The sequence below is a fragment of the Cyphomyrmex costatus genome, unplaced genomic scaffold (genome assembly GCF_001594065.2).
Source record: "Cyphomyrmex costatus isolate MS0001 unplaced genomic scaffold, Ccosl1.0 scaffold121, whole genome shotgun sequence".
NCBI lineage: Eukaryota > Metazoa > Arthropoda > Insecta > Hymenoptera > Formicidae > Cyphomyrmex > Cyphomyrmex costatus.
Genome location: NW_017275185.1, coordinates 62,709 through 75,419, shown reverse-complemented (window position 1 = coordinate 75,419; position 12,711 = coordinate 62,709). Strand labels below are relative to the sequence as shown.

The following is a 12,711-nucleotide window of genomic DNA, read 5'->3' as shown; positions in this document are numbered from 1 at the left end:
GGAGGGGTTGGTCGGCCGCGAGGGAGGTCGGCTTCAGAGGACGGCAGGAATGGCAGGAAGGGCGATACGATATAGCGAACGTGTGCGCGAGGATAGACGCGGGTAGACGCGGGGGCGAAGGGTGGGTACGCCGGTAACCTTGCAACCCTCTTGCGTACGCGCGCGCTTGGAGGAAGGGGAAGAGAGAGAGAGAGAGAGAGAGAGAGAGACTGGAATCCCGCGACCGCTGGAGGGGTGGCTGCCGGCCGCGGGCTTGCGAAAGCAGTCGGGGGTGCAGCCGCGCACCGGGGCGGCAGTGACGGGCGTGACGTAGTCGGAGGAGGATGTACGCCCCTGTTGGCGAGGGCCCCAGCAACCAACGACCATCCCTGGTCAATCCATGGTGGCTTCATCCGCCAGGTACGGTCGACCAGTTGTTGCTGTTATTGTTTTCGTTATTGTGTCGTACCTCCTCCACCTGTCGCGTTATCGGCGTCGACTGTTGATACCGTTTCGGGAGGCTTTCACGAGTACATGTTTGTTTTGATCGCAACTCTCGAGAGCCGATGCGTGGGGTGTGGGAGATTGCGAGGGGCGGCTTTGAACTTGAAGCATAGCGGCGGTGCTACGAGGAGGAGGGATGTAAAGCTTACTCGCGGCGGCGACTACATGGTGTGAAATAGTGAATTTATGGATAGCGCCTCAACGATTTTAATATGTCAGTGGAAAAGGAAATTGTCAACTTTCGTGACGTAAAAATAAGTTATTTTTACGTGATCTGTTAATTTCTCATTTAATTATTATTTTATTTTTGTTTGTTACTCATAGAAACTGAGAAACTTTATTTTCATAGTTCTAATTATTATCCTAATTATTCTAAATATTTTTTATTAATATTTTGCAATATGTGTGTACTGTATAACTTACAATATGAGGATACTTATTTAAATTGCTACGATCATTAGTGCAATGGAATATATCGTTTTATTGTTTTGAAAAAGTAAAAAAATTAATAATATTAATTTTTAAATTTTTCTCATAAAATATAAAAAATTACATTTGCCTGAAAAGAGGAAAAAATTATTTTTCAATTTGACAGAAAATTACTGATTAATTAAATATTGGCAAAAATGAATATATTCCTAATGATCAAATAAAATTGTTATTTCACAACCTATAAAATTACTCTTTTTGAGATGTAACGATTTTTTATGGAAATGTTAGTTCCACTTCGATTATATGGGTAGGGTAATATTTATCAAACTTATTCATATATGTGTATACTCATTTATATTTTTTAGTAATAACTTAATAAAAAATAATATTTTGTAAGTGTTTTTGTGTAACTTTTGTAAAGTAAAGGATCGAGCGATACATGAAATTTGACGTAATTCAACAAAATAAGTACCATTTTATATACATATGTTAAAAATTGTATAATATTCTAATATTTTTATTCTCTTAAAGATATTCTTAAAATATGCCTCTTCATGTGTATACCCACACCTAATGTAGGGTACATCCAGAGAAAGGTTTCTTCGATTTCCTTGAGAAATTTCTCAAAGAAATTTTTTCTTTGAATGGATGAAACCTTTCTCTGAGTGTACGTGCTATTCTAACTAATACATATTATAATGTAGGGGAGACCGGATCTCGTTGGCACAGCTTCCACAATTTCAGCATTAAGTCCTTTAAATAACTGATTATTATGATTCAACTATGAATAATATGATAGAAAGAACTTTTTTCTATATTTCGATGCTAGAAACGATTCTGTATAAAGCCCATTCTACAATTGAGTAAGTATAGTTGTAATGGTTGTAGTTATACGAATTAACCAATTACAGTCAAATATGAAAAAATGTTCGACTGTGATTAATCAATTCTTACAACTACAACCACTTACAACTACGTTTACGCGATTGTAGAATGGGCTTAATGTACAGTTTCTTTGTAGTAAGTGCAATACGAACACGCTGCATTGCAGCTAGCTTGCCCCAATATATGTATGTACTATAGACAAGTGTTGCCCATAGTACATAGGTACATCAAGACATAACTTCTTAAGAGAAGTTATAGATACCTATCATGGAACAAAATTGGAATGGATTCCGATCGGAATTGTTCAATTATTCTCCAGATTTCTATTGCATGTGTTTTTTTTTTTAAGTAAAACGGAATAATTTTCTATCGGAATCTCCATTCTCTGAATTTGTTTCATGATACATGCCCAGGATACAATTTTTTATATTTTTTATGTAAGTTACGTAGTACCCCACGAACATCGATAGGTACGTCTTACGTGCGGAATGCGAACGATAGCTCATCGTGCTAACCTATAGGTTATGCACCTGACCTTGCATAAGTTGCATTAAATATGAGTCAACGTACCCCATTTCTACATACATTTGATTTTGATGGTTTTATTACTATCAAATTACTATCATCACTCAAAATAACATGTCGTATATAATAACAAAAACTTTTTTTTTTAATGATAATACGTCATTTAGATTTATTTTCTCAAGCTGATAAATATAAATGCGAAATATTGAAAAGCTCGAAAATCTTTGTATCCCTTGAATTATACATTTTTCTCTTTTTTTATTATCATAGTTGTTTGATTTTAACGAAACTTAAGGATAAGTACCTATGTTATAAAAGACATATTTTGCAGTTACTTTTCCATTGTTTCTTTTGTCACAAGTACATAAACTGAACGCAATGCCAACTTACCTCTCGTGCCAACGAGACCCGGTCTCTCCTATATAAGTGCTCATAATATTCTCATGTTGATATTATTTTATGCCGTTAACGCTCTAAATAACATTGTAACTATCTCGACAAATTATATAATAGTTTGCACGCTCGTTAAATCGTCGAGACTATTATTACACGCATACACCGTGATTTCAATGCTTCCTTTGTTTCTGCTCTGTAAAATGCGTCCACGTGCAGTAGCAGCAACAGCGGCAGCACGTCGTCGTACGTGCATTATGCGCGTAGCGGTACCTTGTCGGAAGTCGCGTTTATTTCGTGGCGTCATAAAAATGGATCGTACATTCTGCTTCTTCCACCTAATTTCCCTCCCCGGTGTCGTCTGCGGCTTCGAAAAAACGCGCATAGCTCCCGCGGGGCGGAACCTCCCGCTAACGACCTCCATTCAGAAAATTTATTGCGCTGCCGTTCTCTTTATACAGCGACCAGAAAAACCATTCCTCCGCGGCTCCGGACATACGAAAAAGTCAACGCGACTTCCGTGTACGCGATGACTTTCGAGATCATTTGCTCATCAACTCTTACGAGTCTTACGACTGAACAAATCTTTCAAATCAGGCTACTCTATATTAAGCAATCAAGCTAGAAGAAAATTCTCGGGGTAATCTTTGCATCTTTACCTAAATTATTTCTGGCGTATATACATCCTTTTATCGGATCTTGTGCTATCCTTTTCTGACTTACAGCGAATTTGATTGGATGCACTGGTGCATAATTAAAGGCGTTGTAAATTGATTTAATCTGAATGCAACAGTAAAATTAAAATGTCAATATTATATTTAGAATTACAAAATATATATAAATCTACCTAGCTAGATGTTTATCGAAAACTTACAAAGTACAATTAAAACAACAGACGTTTAGATTTAGACGTTTAACCAGAACATTATCACATGAGATAAAGGTCGAAACATCTGTTTAAATTGTACTTTGTTTAAAAGTTAGCAGTAAACACCTAGCTAGGTTCGCGTAACTTCTATTTATTTATTTTATTTTTATCTAATTGAACCTCGTTTAGGCTTGTTTTTTTTTATATAGTAAAGTGTATTGAAGATTTGACGGTACTTCTGTATTTATATTAAACATATGGTACGTTTTAATCTGTATACGACATGATATGATTTGATTGAATGCATTCTGAGGGTATTCGATCAAATTTGCTATTAGAAATGACGATATCTCGCCCGTTAACAACTGAAGAAGCGTTTAGCCGCACCGTATCTGCGAAACAGCGATATGCCGACGATTAGAATTTCGGGGAAGGGAACACGTCGCATTCCGGAAGCTCCACTTTCCACCTACGGATCGGAGAACGATGTGCATCAGAAGACGGACATGGCATCGCTCGTTCATGACGATCAAAATCTACTAGTAGGGGCACACTGTTGAGTCGGCCCAAAACGTAGGGCCACCGGCGGGACGGAGGAGGAACGAGAGCCCGCGAAAGAAAGAGAAAGAGAGGGGAAGTCGAACGAGCCGAGCATAACCCATAGAACAGTCCAATTCAGATCGTGCTTCGCGCTGGGCGTTTTCGGCGCGCACGCTTCATTCGCGCTCGCTCGTGCGCTACCAATACGACTTGGCGAAGGCAGTATATTGTCCTCGGGATGATTGACATTGATCTCGCGTACGCGCTGTGCCCATTCCATTAATTGTCGTAACTGCATCGGCTACGGTTCTTGCACTTTCCTGCATTTCTATTCATCGTTTTGTGAATGAGTCATAGTGATATTCGTACGCGTCGACGAACGATTTCTTTTCCTGAGGAACGATACGCAAGCATGATCATCACGGCGAAAGCGCATCCCTGGACGCGGTATATCGAGGATTCGTGAGGCTATAGTTACGGTGAGGGTGCTTCTGTTTTCTCTTTGAGCTTTTCTAGATATACAGGTTCAACGTAAAGGCCGGAGCACGCAGACCTTTACATCACAAAACGGTGTACACTGAGAGTTTTAAGGCGTAAAACTTAAGCTTAAAAGCTTCTTAAGGCGTAAGAAATTGGCCAATTGTAGTCCATTATTTTTCTCACATTCGACTGTGATTGGTTAATTTTTTCCGGATTGAGATTTAAAGCTTATTAAGTTTTACACTTTAAAAGCTTATTGTCGCTTAACGCATAATGTACAAAGCATTAGAAAATCAACCATTTAAAGTTTCATGGAAAGGAAGGAAACGAAGGACTTTGATTCATTTTCCTATGCATTATGTGTTATGCGTTGTGCAAGTCTCTGTACTGCCGTCTTAACGGTCCGAATGATTTTTCAAACACTTTCAACAACTAAAATGATTGGAAGGTCAATATTTATCTGTTTTATGCAGGTTACAACATGTGATTAAAAAATTAAAAAATTTAACAACAAATTTCGTATATCATTTGCAAATTAATTATTTCCTAACTGTATCATCGAAACGTGGGAATACTGCAGAGCCCGACGTCGACCCCGACTTTCGTTACTACCGAAATTTCCCAAGGAATGAAAGGCGAAGTTTTACGAGATATAAAAGTTACAAGTTGCACGCGCATTATTCTCAGAGGCTGTCAACATCGACGCTCAATCCTTGATTATTTGTCGCCGGTAAAAATGCGCTTACATCATCGCGCCTGATTAAAATGGATCTACGACGACGATCCACGAGAAAAACATCGCGTCACTTTACCTTCATCGGCGAAAGCGTCAGTCTTTTCTTTCGCGGCTGGATCTCATTTTAAAACTTACTTTATTGCATGCCGACAACCTGTTATCTCAAACTAGTCTTGGAGACATTCACCTCCAAATTAGCTTCCGCTGCGCATCGGCACAATTAATTTCTGCTATTTGTATTATTTACAATTTTACACAGAAAAAAAAACGATTTTACCATATAAAAATATCTAAACATTTGAGTAGATACAGAACTAAAAATAATTTTATTGAATCATCAAAATAATTACACAGAAAATTCAAACATGAGCAATACTGCAAAAAAATGTTGACATTCTATAGCAATTAGTTTGAGTGTCTTACATAATTATTTTCATAGTCCGATAAAAGTTTTCCTTAGAATGTGATTTAGCTAAATGTTTTAGATATTTCAGCAAAGCTGTTCTCTTTCTGTGTATCTATATCTTTCTATCCTATACAGACACTATATACTTCAAGCTCGTGATCTTTTGTGCTACGCCAGTTTCCTTAATAGCTCTGCAATTCTGGAAATATAAGCTTTTAGAAATAGGTAGCTCGGGATTATTTACTTTACTAAAATAATAGATGCGCGGTAATTTAATTTGTGCAATCCTTTTAACGGTCCTTTCCTAATAGGAGATGAAATGAAATCAGAGCGAAATTATGTATTGTTTTGATAATCTACGCGAGCTATCTTTTACTGTGGAAACAGAGAATATATAACGTCTCCCTTCTCGTTTTATTCGAATCGTTTCGTTATCGTCGTCAAACGTAGTTGCGCCTCTCGCTCTGGCATTTTCATCAGGCCAACCTAACCCTTTGGGTGCGCTTCCTCTACCCTCGGGACGATTATCGCCGGGATTCATGCAGATGTCTCTTCCTCCTTCATCTCTCTTTCGTACATAGAAAGAATGATTTTATTGAAGTATATCTAAAAATTTAGCTAAACGTAAGATCCGAAAGTAATTTTGTTGCACTATCAAATAATTGTGTAGAAAATTTTTGCAGCATTGCTTATCATGCTTGAATTTCCTACGTAATTATTTTTATGATATTACAAAATTATTTTCAAAAAAAATCTTTATGTCTCTCTCTTGCTAAATTTTTAGATATTTCAATAAAATTGTTCTTTATGTGTTCTCACGGTTTTCCGTCGAAGACAGGATGCTGTGGCAATTACTACCCGATAGACAGCTAGAGACTTTCAGACAGCACAGAATATTCATGATAAGTATTTAGTATTATTCACTTTGAAATGCCTATATAAATATGTTACACATATCTATTTTATACTATATAAAGCTTTATTTAAAGTATATTATTAAAATATAGATTAAATATTTTATATAATATTTATGATAAATACAAATAAATAATATGTATAAATATATATAAATAAATATTATAGTATTTCTGGTAAGTATTTTTTACTTGGATTATAATGTCTTATTAAGTATCTTCAAAGCTATTACTACAATGTTTCATAATAATTACTTATAATAAATATTTATGATTTGTAAATATTTATATTTATTATGTGCTGTCTGGGCTACGAATATTTTTCCTAAAACAGAGTCCTTCCGCAGAATTCATTTCTCACATTTCATTTCTGATGTTCATCGAGCCAGCTGTATGTTACAAATGAGGCAACACTTTCTCTTTATTTATATCTTTCGAGTTAATTTACATTTTGTGTGCCGTGAATTTTCGTTAATTAGACAGATTGACGAGTTTAATGAAAATGTAATATAGTAGCGTTATTGCATTCGATATCGCGAGCGTATAGCTCTATGTTATAGGAATTAAAACTAGAAAGTCCCATCTATCTTTACGATTAAATTGTCGCTGATATCCCCTCTATACACGACTTCAATTTAGCCGTAATAACGGCGGCACTTCCTATGAAAGCTCTAGCGTGTTCTCAAAGCGCATTGAGCGTACCAAGCACGCAGCGCTGCTTAGTCGAATTGAATCGGGATATAGGCTCGTATTCGTCGTAATGCATTAATTCGGTTTTCTTCTTGAAAATCAGAAAAAAGGAAGAAACCAATGAGAGACGGTGACTTTCCTCTATTATATCTATATACCACGGCGATTGCGCTTATTGCTAAAAGGCACCCCACGGAAAATAGCATTCGCCAATTTAGGCGTCGGGCGCTGTTTTCTTCGTCGAGCCACGATATGCGATTTTCATATAGGAGAGACTCTCCCTCGTTTACGTTAACTCGACATCACGACAGCCGTCCTTTTCCGTATACTCGCCAGGCGATATCTAGATATCTACCGTCATCGGACGTTTCGTCCTATTCAACCATTCCCATGATCGAGGCAAACACGCTTCTCCTTTATTTTTTCATTACGGGTTGCCCAATTTTATAGAAGCGGTTGCTATCGATGTATATCGAGCTACGATATCGCTCTCGCGATTACGGAAGCTTATGCGTATTACGCGAATGCAGGATTGGAGCCGCGTCTATTTTTGTCCTTGCTCACTTGGTTGAATTTTTCTTGCGAGGTTTCTACGTTAATAAAGGCGCGAGCGAGAAAAAAAAAATGCGAAGAGAGGCGATACTTGGCCACCTATTATCTGCATCTTTCTCGAGAGCGAAGTCAAAGAAGAATCGCTAATATACACATCTCCGTATATATATATATATATATATGATATTTTTGAGAACCTGATCGAGAGAGGAGCAGAGCTCTGTTTTTCCGCCGCGCACGAATGCGATGACATAATACCGGCCGCCATAAGAGTGCCGAATTACGACGCTGGCAAACGCACGCGCGCATCCGTGCACACGCCCGTATTGCAGCAACGTACGTATACCGCGTGCGTGCGCAACGCTGGGATCCGCGTGCATGTGTGCGTGGCTGAGGCGCGCGTGCGGCCCCGCGGCGACCTTGAGCCTCCCTCTACACCGTGCGTTTTGCCACCACGCGATCCCCACCTATTCCACCGCGATGCGTATATCTCCCTTCTCTTTTTCGGCCTCCTCCTCCTCCTCCTCCCTCTCCTCCTTCTTTACCTCCTCCTGCATCTCTCGCCGCACTCCTCCTTTCGCGCGGTTCCGGAGCCACGCAACTCTCGAGGCGCCTCCAACGCCTAAATTTCCCCTCCGCGCCTTCACTTTTCGTACCACGCTGCTGATGGTAGTTCCAGCGATGAGCATCGATCGCGCTGCTCCACCGATTTTTGATTCGAATTGGAGCACGGTGTATACCATCCATATATCACTATATGAAGCTTATATTCTCGTCTGCCGAAAGAAATAAAATAATTTCGAGATGACAAGCTGGACAATATGTCAAATTTCACTTGCAAATCGCCTTCCAGACATCTGCGAGCAAATGCGCTTATCAAGGCTGTGTCGCTGCATACTCTCAACGATTCTTTAATCTTTTTACAATGCATGATGATGTATACGTGACGTTTTACTTCCGCGATGCGGCCCTGGTATATACGTTGGATGAGAAGTGGGGACGCGCGATACCTTAGAAGTGTTAGGGAACGGGGAGGGAGAGGATAATGTTCGAAAATGAGACGGAACGAGATAGAACGTCGTAGCGCGCGCGCAAGAGAGAGAGAGAGAGAGAGAGAGAGAGAGAGAGGAGGAAAAAAACAGGAGGGGAAGAGTGCGGAGAACCGCGAGAGTCGAAACTTGTAGCCGCAAGCGATCCCTACCCCTCTGCCGAATCGTCAATCCCCCGCCCTTGACCACCCACCCGGCGGCTCCCATGGTGGTTCCGTGTTTTGCCCGAAAACCCCCTACACGCTTTATTCCGTGTAACCGCATTTGCATCGCCACCGATGACCCATATTCACATTCTTCTATACCAGCGGTCCCTCTCTCTCTGCCTAATCCGTTCCTGGCCTCTCACGGTACCGCGCTACCGCCTCCTCCTCGTTCCCTCTCGCTCGCGCCCGCGATTTTTCGGCTCCCGCGCATCGGTGGACCCTCCCGCACGGCGACCGCGCGTACCCGGGCCCGGCGAACGACGACAGTCACGCGCGATTCGTTCATATGCCGATGCGCGATGCAAGCCGGTGACTCGATTTCGGCCGGCGAGTGCGTGTAGTCAGTCGTCTATTTAGTGCTCACGCAACCGATGCGTCATTGGTCCCGGACACAGAACGGGATCGGGCGGGGAATTTCACTCGAGATTTCTATTTTCACGCACTCTTGGTGATACTGAAAAATCGATCGGTGTGATACAACGCATTGTGATCGTGGACACGCGCGAATTACACGGAGGACACGTGCGCATGCTGCTGTAACTCCTTTTATTCCTTCCGGTATAGTGTCCCGTCCGGGACGCGAAACAGAGACTAAGGTGCCGCTTGTTGTCGCCGGTTGTCGTTGTTGACGACGGATTACGCCGTGGAAACCTGTGAATGAAACTGGAACGTCCGTTCCGCTCGTACTCGTTGACACGCCCCTGCCGTCGCTAAGCTCTCCTCTTCTCGCTCGGCGTTTTATCGCGGGCATCGCGGAAATGCGGTGGAATTTTGACATGGCGCGGCTTGCATCGTGCGATCGCGGTTCGTGATTGCCGGTAGGCAAGGCACACTCCGTGTGCGACGACGAAACGCATCGCGAGAAACAACGATTACTGGCGCAGCACACGTCCGATAATTTCTCTGTCACGATAAACATATTACGTACGGAGCCAGTGAATCGAAAGAGGTACGTCGTGTTTGTGAGGTATCTCGAAGTTATCAACATCCAACATTCAATACAGGTGACAGTAATGCGTCGCAACAGCCATGCAATCTGTAAACTTTCATCGCGTGTTCATTCACGGATCGAGATTTCGAATGTATTCTCTAATTTGAATTGCACAATAGCGAATATAAATGTCTTCTTCGTATTTATTGGCTTGTGAAACTTACTGATCATTTTATTAAATTTCTAATCACAAATTATATTATTTGCAAAACTTAATTTAATTACTGTTCTGCAAATATATTTTCTACGTATGTGTGTGCGCGCGCGCGTGTATACACACGCTTCTCGACGAGAGAAAAACAGATAAATATTATTATTTATTAAACGTTCTAGATTTGAGGAGTCTCTCAAGTACTAAAAAGCAATACATCATTGAGTAACAGAATAAGAGAAATTGAAATCAAATACATAAAATAAAGGTACAAAATAAAGATGAAAATAAAGTAAAAATAGCAAAAGATAAAAATTGAGAGACAGAATATCCTGAAAAGATTGACTAAATCTTAATACGTATTTCTTTGAATAGCACTAAAGTAAACATTTACTTGCAATAAACAAATACTTATTCGATGAGAAAAAACGATAGTTGAAGCTAAAATTAATGGTTTTTATTTAAATATTTACTTACAACCATTCCAGCAAAATATATATTTATTAAAATTTAGTTTTTTTCAGTACAACTTTAATAGCATACGCAAAGATAATGTATGACTCTGAAAATAACGAGAGAGAGGGAGAGATCAGTCGATAATCGAGTTTACTTTCTGCGTAGCTGGACGAGCAATTGGGCACGAGCGCGGTCAAGAAGGTAAATATCCAGTGGAAGGTGGCTGCAAAAGAAGCGGTGAAGGTCAAGGAGTTAAGCCTAAGGGTGGCATCATGGACTCTCATCAGCAGCAGTTTTGCCTCAAGTGGAACAGTTTCGGCAGCAATTTAGCAACGACGTTCTCGAATTTATTCAAAAGCGAGAGTCTCACCGATGTCACCCTGTTCTGCGAGGGTAAGTTTCTTCACATGTGAAAACACATTATCTTATTCCTTCTCACAATCTACGCGTATTTCGCGATGTGTACGCGACGAACGAATTTTTCTGTCGAAATAATTCTTCGGTATATGACTCGATAATAAAAGAAGTTTGTTTCGAGAAGTTAATTGGATGTATAGTACCGTAAAATAGGATAATTTTGGTTCGCGATTATTGTGACTACAATAGTTTAATAATAATTTTAATATTATTTTGATGTCAAAACGCCTTTTAAGACGTTTTCTGTTCTGATTTTAGACATGCGTGTTGTCTCATTATATTTTAATATTTTGGTTAAATTATTTTGATTGAGGCAAAGTCATGGTAACCGAATTTTATGGTAAAACGATCGTTGAATATTTCGAAGAATTGTTAAACGTAACGCGATATTCTGAGTAAAATATTGAAGAATTCGACCGTCTATTCCAAGGCCTTGACTCCTTGGTCTCGCTTATGCAAGTAGAAGGCCGACGCGCAAAAAGAAACAACATCGTCGAATTGCATTCACTTGTGCGAATAGCGTCGCTTGCGCTGCATTTACCGAACGAATCGAGTCGAATTTACAATATCTAAGCGATGAGAAAGTTTCATGCTTTCTCGCGTGAACATAGGACAATTTCGGGCTTTCACTTTTTCGACGTCACCTTCAAACGAGCACTTGAAGGTTCCAATTCCGTTATTCGTTCGATAGCCGCTTTTGGGTCGCGCGTGGTCGGACATGTTGACGCGTTGCAATTAATGCAGCACCGGACTTGTAATCAGCGGCCATCCATCCAATCAGATATAAATTAATTTGATATTTAATTATTTCTCAATGTAAATGTCACGTTTTATATAAAAACGGTAATCAAACGCGGCGACGAGTTCTTATGTCATAATGTCGCAAATTTAAAATTGTCATATGCATAAATAAAAAGAGGCAGGCTAAGTCATTCTTAACTCGTTTTCTAACGGTTCGTCTGCCGCGCCGCAACGATTGTTGAATATGAATCAGCTCTTTCTTTCTTTCGGAATTTTTAGAAATTTTGTAAATACTCGCAATAATTATACACAGAAAGAAAAGTGACGTTTCGTATGTCAACCAAAGTTTTGTTGATACGTAATTAACAAAAATTTTCTTATTTTTTCATTAAACAATTCTATTTTTTAGTTATTCTAACCAAATTTTGATTAAGACAACACAATTTGTAAATTAAAGTGTGTACGTACAAAATGGTTAAATTTCTTTCAGTGTACAGTGATCAACAAAAAACATTTAAAAATGAAGATTCTGTTGCTAAAATTAGAGAAGAGAACAAAAGAAGAGAAGTAAATACTCGGATGATTTATGTGAAAATTGATTCATGTGAGAAAAAATACTATATATTCACGGGAAAAGAAAATTGGTAAAAATTATTTGGCATAACGAAAGAATCCTTTAATAACCGCGGATCTAAATTAACCTAATTGCGATTTAAGATAAATTTGACTTTCTACGAGGAAAGGTTGTCACCATAAAAATAAAATTACTCGTAACGAATTATATTCATAAAAAGTT

At 39.4% G+C, this 12,711-nt stretch overlaps 1 protein-coding gene across 1 annotated transcript in view; it reads left to right on the top strand.

The window, feature by feature from the left end:
• Nucleotides 1-323: 323 nt before the first annotated feature.
• Nucleotides 324-12,711, top strand: part of chinmo (Chronologically inappropriate morphogenesis) — a 48,660-nt gene continuing 36,272 nt past the window's right edge. The window contains exons 1-2 of the mRNA XM_018547118.1: nt 324-399; nt 10,923-11,150. Coding sequence (XP_018402620.1) covers nt 324-399; nt 10,923-11,150 — 304 coding nt within the window. The remainder of the gene's footprint in view (nt 400-10,922; nt 11,151-12,711) is intronic.